Source organism: Centruroides sculpturatus, unplaced genomic scaffold (assembly GCF_000671375.1).
Source record: "Centruroides sculpturatus isolate CEXI.00-Female unplaced genomic scaffold, Cexi_2.0 scaffold240, whole genome shotgun sequence".
In the NCBI taxonomy this organism is placed as follows: domain Eukaryota; kingdom Metazoa; phylum Arthropoda; class Arachnida; order Scorpiones; family Buthidae; genus Centruroides; species Centruroides sculpturatus.
In genome coordinates, this window is record NW_019384461.1 from 160,093 (window position 1) to 170,355 (window position 10,263).

At 24.9% G+C, this 10,263-nt stretch overlaps 2 protein-coding genes across 2 annotated transcripts; both read left to right on the top strand.

Moving 5' to 3' along the window:
- The first annotated feature begins 1,052 nt into the window (after positions 1-1,052).
- Positions 1,053-2,314, top strand: LOC111620852. The gene is made up of 2 exons (XM_023362851.1): positions 1,053-1,153; positions 1,813-2,314. Exon 2 carries the CDS (start codon positions 1,892-1,894, stop codon positions 2,312-2,314), a length of 423 nt encoding a protein of 140 aa, XP_023218619.1. The 5' UTR covers positions 1,053-1,153; positions 1,813-1,891.
- A 1,207-nt stretch (positions 2,315-3,521) lies between these two features.
- On the top strand, positions 3,522-10,263 carry LOC111620859. The gene is made up of 2 exons (XM_023362860.1): positions 3,522-3,539; positions 9,826-10,263. Exon 2 carries the CDS (start codon positions 9,838-9,840, stop codon positions 10,246-10,248), a length of 411 nt encoding a protein of 136 aa, XP_023218628.1. The 5' UTR covers positions 3,522-3,539; positions 9,826-9,837; the 3' UTR covers positions 10,249-10,263.

Consider the following 10,263-nt stretch of genomic DNA (forward strand, 5'->3'; position numbering starts at 1 on the left):
CACGGAATAGGTCAATATACTACAAATTAGCTTCACATCCGAAGGATAACGAAACCATTATACTATTAATTGTTAACAGCCAGATTAAATAGTAAAATTTTTGAGTTAGATGATTCTTATCGTCAATTTCGATAAAATTACAAAAACTAGCACGAAATTATTATCCTTAGAAATATTAATATATAACTTAAGGTCGTTCAGAATCAAATAACTTCTTATAAATATGCAAAAGACAGGTCAGGTTAAGGTCATTGACTTTTAGAAAGCAGGTAAGATGGCAACTTGTTTACTTTTTGAATTTAAGTGTTTCTCGACCTTTTTTCCTTTTTTTTAAATTCTTTTTGACTGTTCTGCAAAATAAAGAACTTATTTTCTTTAATCAAAAGTATAAAATTAGTACATCTTTACGTAAAATTTATTTTTCTTGAATAGTATTGACCATTATAAAGTCTACCGCCAAAAAACGTTATGTATCAAAAATCAAAATGTGACAAAACCTAAAAATTGTTTAAATAAGAAGTTTATTAAAAGATAAAAACAAAATTATGAATTAAAACATAAAAATTTTACTTTATTTCGTGCATAAAAGTAGAAAAATAGAAATAAACATTTTTTAAAATATTAAAAAATTTTAATAATTGAAATGATTTAATTAAAATTTTTAAATATAATTGAATATAATATAATATTTGAAAGACGGTGATGACGTACAGAAATTTCTGATAAGGATGCAAACTTTATACTTCATTTAAAAAAGGAAAAATCAGTTATTTTATTTTATTTTTTACCTTATAAATGTTAGATTATTTATTTAATGCGACGATTTTATCTAACCCAGATTTGACCGGTCTCAACCTTGATTGATAACGTCCTATTCACACTGACCCAGTTCATTGACTTGGGCTTCGTGAACATTTAACCGGAAACTAATCTTTAATTGTACCATCCTACCTATCATTCTTTTTCATGAACCAATCAGATAAACTGTATTTCGTCAGTCGTATTTCGGACAGAAGGAGGGACTTCGTCTCAAGTCTATTTAATTTCCTCCTCAAACCAATTGCTACCATTGTGTAATCTGTTCGGATTTACAGACAGTTCCAAAGAAGCTTTATTACTTTGAACGGAAGTAAGAAGTTCTCTATCTTAGTTGGTAAGTGTTTTTTTTTTTTTTATGTATAATAATAATATGCTAGACATAGGAATTATTGTTAATCATTAAAAATAGAATTAAATTTTTATATTTTAATATTTAATTAACAAATAGTTTTAAATATTATTAGTGTAAATTTAAAGTAACATTTTAATGCTTTAAAAACAATTTTTATTGGTTATTAAGCTTATTCTTTTGGTGCTTTGAGTTTGGAAATATACTGAGTTTGTTTTGGTTTTACATTGGTTTACTTTAGTAATTTTCTTTTCTCTTTTTGAATTATAAATGCATTCATATTCTGATAATAATTACATAACTGTTCCTCTTATGATATAATTTGTAAAAGAAATAAACACATTTGTATTTTGATTGAAATAAAGATTTTTTTTTAATCAAACGATAGAACTTGTAACTGTAACTGGTTCTTTTATCACTAATTTTATAATGGGACAGAATGTGGTTTTTATTGTTTTTTTTTCAAAAACTAAATTAATATTTATTTAACATATTTTTCTGCATTTACATCTATTTTGTGATTATCTTACAAAAATTATTTGAAGCGTCTTATGTTACATGCATGTTCATAGCATCCCTTTGTTTATTCTAAAATATGTATTATAGTCTAATGAATTGTATATAATACTTTTTTTACCCCGTAGACGGCGTCCAGGATAATATCGACGAGAAATAAAATTTATTTAAAACATACGCTGTTAAATATATAAGCTTATTTTCTAAATGGCACTAAGCATTACATGGTTTGTCATCTCATTATTATGGTTAATAAGCCCAACAATGAGTCAGGAGTTTAATTTGACAAAATATGAGGAAATGCCATTGAATGGCACAATTGAATTGGAAGAAAATTCCACCATGTTAGAAACACCAGCAGATAATGTGACTTCGTTTTCAGAAGAAGCCACAACAGCATTTGACACTAATCCCACAACACCGACAACTGCGCCTTTATCGCTCGATAGTGAAGATTTTAGTTTAGACAGCTTAACTCAAGAATTTATTGATTGTCCCAAACTTCCAGTGGACGAAGATGAATATAAAGTTCTTCCAAATAAAGCAATTTATGTTCCATTGCTTGATAAAACTTTTACCAAAGGCAATTATGTCGCTATAGACGATATAGTTTTGGTGTGTCTTGTTTGAAAAAAACGAAGTATTATATAGTTAAACATTTTATAAAACATTAAATTATTCACAGTAAAATGTTTAACGTTATTAAAGTGTCAAATAATGAAAAACTCAATGAATAGCTGCCAAAAATTTATGTTATTATTTTAAATTATATTAAAATGTATTAGTGTAATTTATTAATAAAATGTGTTATTCATTTTATCTGATTAAAGTTAATAATTTAATATTCAAATATTACATAATGTTTAAATAAATAATGCATATTTTAAATTAATTATTTCAGCGTGCCATAAGTGTAATTAGAGTAAAAAGTTGTTGTTAAATTTATTCATAATTATTTATCGTAAGCGTACGTAAAATTTACAGATATTTCAATTTTTGAAATTGCGATTCTTAAGAGGGATAAAAAAAAACGAGGTCAATGATCCTATGCGAGGTGTGTTAAATAAATAGAGCTTGAAGTGGAAAAGACTGTAAAAAGGCTATGTCAATAATAGTTTTAAGTTCTGAAATTTCTAAAAAAAAATGTACTCTATTTTCTTCCTTTGAAAAATGTGTAACATTGTTTTAAGACAAAAAATTTAATTTAAGTTATACTTTATTCAACAGATATAAAGATAAGAGATAAAATTTGATTATATTTAAGGTTATAATTTTATGATAAATATTCGTATTAAAAATTTTATTCATAAAATATAAATTATAAATAATATAATGACGAAGTTCACGAAATATTTTATAAGTATATTTTGTTTGTATATAATTAGAGAATTTATTATTAATAGTGAAAATTGAAATTTATATTTACTTGAAAATGTATTATTTTTTTATATTTTAGAAATATTCATAATTAACTTGTTTTTATACAAAATATTAAATAATTCAGTCGAATGAAATTTTATTACATTTGTCTTCAATTTTCTAAACAACATAAGAGAATTCTTATATTACACTGTCTGATGTATTTTTAGAGATAATGTATCTTAAAGATACTTTGAACACGCTGAATTATTTTAATTAAATCTTGTACACGTGTTCACTTAAAGAATAGAAATAGATCGTTCTGGAAATTGTTTCATATAATTAAAAATAAATCTAAATGTAAAAGAAATTTGATCTAAGTAGTGTATTCGAATATAAACTGCTTTATCACGATTTTAATTATATTTTATCATTTCGATTTATATAAAATAATTCAGAGTCGTCTTTGACGTTAAGTACTATTTCTTATTTCAAGGTAAGTACAATTATCGCAGTAAATAAATTCTATTTTAAGACAGTTCGCGAAATATATAACATATTTAATGTTTTAGAATAGTAATAAATTATTAGCAATTTACATTGTTTTTAAAATATACTTTTAAATTCGTAAATGTCTATTGGAAAGCAATTTAAAAATTAAATAATAATAAATATTTGTACATCCTAATTTTTATACTAATTTTAAAATGGGGTAAATGAGATAATTCTATTTACGCTACAATGATTCCAAGTTACGCATCATAAAAGTGCACTTATTTTTATACTACCTACATTAATTTATATTGAAGATTTTTCAGATATGATTTAATTCCACTTATAGAAATAAAAAATAATTTTAATCTATTAATCTTTTCGTATAAATAAGTTTCACGAAGATTAGACCCGAAGTAAATTAACAACTTAATGTAAATATTAATTAAACATAAAAAAAGCATTTTAGCATGTTTAATAGTAACGTAAATATTAGTAAATAGACATATTTATAAAATCAAATACCTCGTATATATATAATCGGCTTGGTATACATTTTAAACTGGTAAGCTACACATTTTTTATTATTTTTTTTGTACTCTTACTGCCATGTGGCACTAAGATGATCTTTTCCAAGGCTATTGTGGGTTCTGACAAGCCCACATCGGTGCGGCTGGGGGGTGAGGGACTGGACCTGACATATCCAGAACAGACCACTCTTAAAAAATTTCTGAATTTTTCGACCAAACCGAATTTGATCCCAAGTTCTTCAGAGCGACAGGCAGACGTTTTAACCGCATTGGCTATCCGGCCGACAAACTACGTACTAGATTGTGAATGAAAATATAAAGAACGCGTTAAATTCAAAAATATACAAAATATGAATAAGTAGGATAGCTTGAAAATTTTCTGATTAGTATAAAACTGAGTATTACTTATTATAAGTAATGTACACAAAATATACAGCAGTTTTTACATTAGTTTAATAAGGTAAAATATTTGTAAAATACGCAAAAATTTAATAAATTTTAATTAAACGTCATTCAAACAAATAAAATAAATAAGTAAATCAATATTTAATTATACCAATGAAATCTTGTATAAAATTAAATCGAAAATAGAAAAGGAAACATACGAATTCATGTTTTTGAAAATTTAATTAAAATTTATATTTGTTTTATTCAAAAAAACAAAAATATATTATAATAATAAATATAAAATTAACTTTTATTTACTCTTTGACTGTTTATCCTCCATGGTTACTATATCAACGATTAACTTTTAATCAAATGTTATTTGTGGAAAGAAAGATTGCATGTCGTCTAAAGATGGTAGGAATTTTTCAAATTTAAATTGATCTTTCTTTGTCAGTTAGCAATTTAATTTGATTAAAGTTTAATACAATGAAATTAAAATTATTAAAATAAATACGACAAAGAAGAAAATGAATACTTAATCAATTAAATGTCTTAAACGATTAAACGTCTTTACTATTATTGTAACGAATGAAAAAAATTTAAATTTACATAAATTTCTGATAAATGAAATAATAGTAATGGTAAATTGATGAATTGATGTTTGTCCAATTTCAGTATAATTTTGTACAGAAACTAACCGAGAAAAAAAAAAATATATATATATATATATGTTAACAAGCTTACTAATAAACAAAACATTTTAACAGAACCTTTTGTTTAGTTACTTGAGAGACAAGATGATTCAATATTTTCAGAATTGGCTTCATGAATATACAGTACATAGCATGTAGATTTATTTTTAATAACAATAATCATTGTATATTGCTACTGAATTTAATGAAAATAACCATTTATATACATTTAGTATAAAGAATGTTTATTGTATAAATTAGAGTATAGAGTTCAGAGTGTAAAGTATAGGGTATAGGGTATATAGTGTATAGTATTTAGATAATCGACATAGATGATTGGTTGAGCTTATTGTTGACGCTGACTGTCGTCTTAATTTTGCTACTCATTTGCATCGATCGATGCGTGGCCAGTAAGCACTGATTTAGAGCCAAACGTTTAGAAACGTTAAAAATTGAATGATTACAATAAAAACATTACAACCAGTTTGAGGACGTCGAGAACTAATTTGGCTCAATGCGCGTAATCTCTTGAACTAAATATTGCTAGTTCTTTGTACTTTACGGGAAAAAATCGTCCATTGCAATCTTCGAATGAATACGAATAATTTTAGAGATTTAATCCAGAATTTAAAAGGTATGAATGCTATATAATTTTTTGCTATAATGATTGTGACAACAATTGGAATTCGATCGAAACAATGAAAATTGGAATTCTTCAATGAAGAAAAAACTTTAGAATAACTATCAAATTTATGTATGTGGAAATTGATCATATTTAGATATTGAAAAAAACAAGTTTACATCTCAGTACATTTTAAGGATTTAGGTTTATAGTAATTATCTCTTAATAAATTGGCTTTGTAGGTTTATATTGAGATATTAGTTTCTATTGAAACATACAATATAAAAGTAAATCGGTCTACATAAGTTCTAGAGAATTGTGAGAGCAAATTCAAACTACAATATTCATTTCAATTATTAAAATGACAAATTATATTTATTAAAGTAATCTTGTTCTGAAAAATTGTCTTCAATTTTCTAAACAACATAAGAGAATTCTTATATTACACTGTCTGATGTATTTTTAGAGATAATGTATCTTAAAGATACTTTGAACACGCTGAATTATTTTAATTAAATCTTGTACACGTGTTCACTTAAAGAATAGAAATAGATCGTTCTGGAAATTGTTTCATATAATTAAAAATAAATCTAAATGTAAAAGAAATTTGATCTAAGTAGTGTATTCGAATATAAACTGCTTTATCACGATTTTAATTATATTTTATCATTTCGATTTATATAAAATAATTCAGAGTCGTCTTTGACGTTAAGTACTATTTCTTATTTCAAGGTAAGTACAATTATCGCAGTAAATAAATTCTATTTTAAGACAGTTCGCGAAATATATAACATATTTAATGTTTTAGAATAGTAATAAATTATTAGCAATTTACATTGTTTTTAAAATATACTTTTAAATTCGTAAATGTCTATTGGAAAGCAATTTAAAAATTAAATAATAATAAATATTTGTACATCCTAATTTTTATACTAATTTTAAAATGGGGTAAATGAGATAATTCTATTTACGCTACAATGATTCCAAGTTACGCATCATAAAAGTGCACTTATTTTTATACTACCTACATTAATTTATATTGAAGATTTTTCAGATATGATTTAATTCCACTTATAGAAATAAAATATAATTTTAATCTATTAATCTTTTCGTATAAATAAGTTTCACGAAGATTAGACCCGAAGTAAATTAACAACTTAATGTAAATATTAATTAAACATAAAAAAAGCATTTTAGCATGTTTAATAGTAACGTAAATATTAGTAAATAGACATATTTATAAAATCAAATACCTCGTATATATATAATCGGCTTGGTATACATTTTAAACTGGTAAGCTACACATTTTTTATTATTTTTTTTGTACTCTTACTGCCATGTGGCACTAAGATGATCTTTTCCAAGGCTATTGTGGGTTCTGACAAGCCCACATCGGTGCGGCTGGGGGGTGAGGGACTGGACCTGACATATCCAGAACAGACCACTCTTAAAAAATTTCTGAATTTTTCGACCAAACCGAATTTGATCCCAAGTTCTTCAGATCGACAGGCAGACGTTTTAACCGCATTGGCTATCCGGCCGACAAACTACGTACTAGATTGTGAATGAAAATATAAAGAACGCGTTAAATTCAAAAATATACAAAATATGAATAAGTAGGATAGCTTGAAAATTTTCTGATTAGTATAAAACTGAGTATTACTTATTATAAGTAATGTACACAAAATATACAGCAGTTTTTACATTAGTTTAATAAGGTAAAATATTTGTAAAATACGCAAAAATTTAATAAATTTTAATTAAACGTCATTCAAACAAATAAAATAAATAAGTAAATCAATATTTAATTATACCAATGAAATCTTGTATAAAATTAAATCGAAAATAGAAAAGGAAACATACGAATTCATGTTTTTGAAAATTTAATTAAAATTTATATTTGTTTTATTCAAAAAAACAAAAATATATTATAATAATAAATATAAAATTAACTTTTATTTACTCTTTGACTGTTTATCCTCCATGGTTACTATATCAACGATTAACTTTTAATCAAATGTTATTTGTGGAAAGAAAGATTGCATGTCGTCTAAAGATGGTAGGAATTTTTCAAATTTAAATTGATCTTTCTTTGTCAGTTAGCAATTTAATTTGATTAAAGTTTAATACAATGAAATTAAAATTATTAAAATAAATACGACAAAGAAGAAAATGAATACTTTAATCAATTAAATGTCTTAAACGATTAAACGTCTTTACTATTATTGTAACGAATGAAAAAAATTTAAATTTACATAAATTTCTGATAAATGAAATAATAGTAATGGTAAATTGATGAATTGATGTTTGTCCAATTTCAGTATAATTTTGTACAGAAACTAACCGAGAAAGATATATATATATATATATATATATATATGTTAACAAGCTTACTAATAAACAAAACATTTTAACAGAACCTTTTGTTTAGTTACTTGAGAGACAAGATGATTCAATATTTTCAGAATTGGCTTCATGAATATACAGTACATAGCATGTAGATTTATTTTTAATAACAATAATCATTGTATATTGCTACTGAATTTAATGAAAATAACCATTTATATACATTTAGTATAAAGAATGTTTATTGTATAAATTAGAGTATAGAGTTCAGAGTGTAAAGTATAGGGTATAGGGTATATAGTGTATAGTATTTAGATAATCGACATAGATGATTGGTTGAGCTTATTGTTGACGCTGACTGTCGTCTTAATTTTGCTACTCATTTGCATCGATCGATGCGTGGCCAGTAAGCACTGATTTAGAGCCAAACGTTTAGAAACGTTAAAAATTGAATGATTACAATAAAAACATTACAACCAGTTTGAGGACGTCGAGAACTAATTTGGCTCAATGCGCGTAATCTCTTGAACTAAATATTGCTAGTTCTTTGTACTTTACGGGAAAAAATCGTCCATTGCAATCTTCGAATGAATACGAATAATTTTAGAGATTTAATCCAGAATTTAAAAGGTATGAATGCTATATAATTTTTTGCTATAATGATTGTGACAACAATTGGAATTCGATCGAAACAATGAAAATTGGAATTCTTCAATGAAGAAAAAACTTTAGAATAACTATCAAACTTATGTATGTGGAAATTGATCATATTTAGATATTGAAAAAAACAAGTTTACATCTCAGTACATTTTAAGGATTTAGGTTTATAGTAATTATCTCTTAATAAATTGGCTTTGTAGGTTTATATTGAGATATTAGTTTCTATTGAAACATACAATATAAAAGTAAATCGGTCTACATAAGTTCTAGAGAATTGTGAGAGCAAATTCAAACTACAATATTCATTTCAATTATTAAAATGACAAATTATATTTATTAAAGTAATCTTGTTCTGAAAAAAATATAAATATTTGTTCAAAAATTATTAAGCTTATCAAAATGTTTTATGAATTTCATAGTTTAATTAGTTCAGTTTTAGTCACAATTATTTTTTAAATATATAAGCAATCTTTTACTGACAGCATCGATTAACACGAGATATGATCCTAATATGTATTTATTTAGTTTTCTGCAATTAATTCTCCAAAATTCTTTTGTAATTTTGCTTTTATTGTTGTTCATGATGCACAACATATGACTTTATAAATTATATAAAATTAATTGTAAGTTAATACTGTCGTTTTATGTTAAATTCAAATTATTTTTAATCGTTAATATTTTACCTAACATAAAATGTTTTTAAAAATGTATCTAATATGCTTTCTGTAGAATTGATAAATATGAAATATAAAAATAACATTTAAACTCAAGTTATTTCACTGATTAATGAAAACATTTTTAGGAAATATCTAAATATAGAATACACCCACGATTCTATGATAATTTTGTTATATGGAATCATTTTCTAGGACTAATATTTTTATTTATGACTATTTCTTTTTTTATTTTTCAGACTAAATATTTTTCATATTATCAAAATACATTTTATTTCCATATTTGAAAAACTTAAGTAATTATTTAGAATTTATATAGGTCTATTATAATCAATATACTGTACATTATTTGATATATTGTGATTTCTTTCTTTTTCAGACGAAACTAAAGATGGCATCCTTCTTGAAAACCGTCATCGTTTTAATTTTCTTTGTAGCAGTTCCTAGCTTTGCTGCTCCTGTATCAAACTCAACAGAAATTGTTCCTGTAGAAACTGAAGCAAATAAGACACAAACAACAGAAATTCCAACCGAAAGGGATGCAAAAGCTGTAGAATATAGCAATCAAGAACAAGAATTAGCAACAGAGATACCATCTACAATGCCAACAACCGAAGTGCTAATTGATCCAAAAAATTTGAATGAAAGATTTATCACTTGCGAACAGAAGATTGCAATCGAACGTCCAAATTTCGAAGTATATCCTAATGGTTCCGTTATTATTCCGTATTTAGAAGCAATGTTAGCAAAAGGAGATTACTTTATTACTGGAAACCTTCTTGTTATCTGTGTAGGAAATTAAATTACGTTTTCGTCA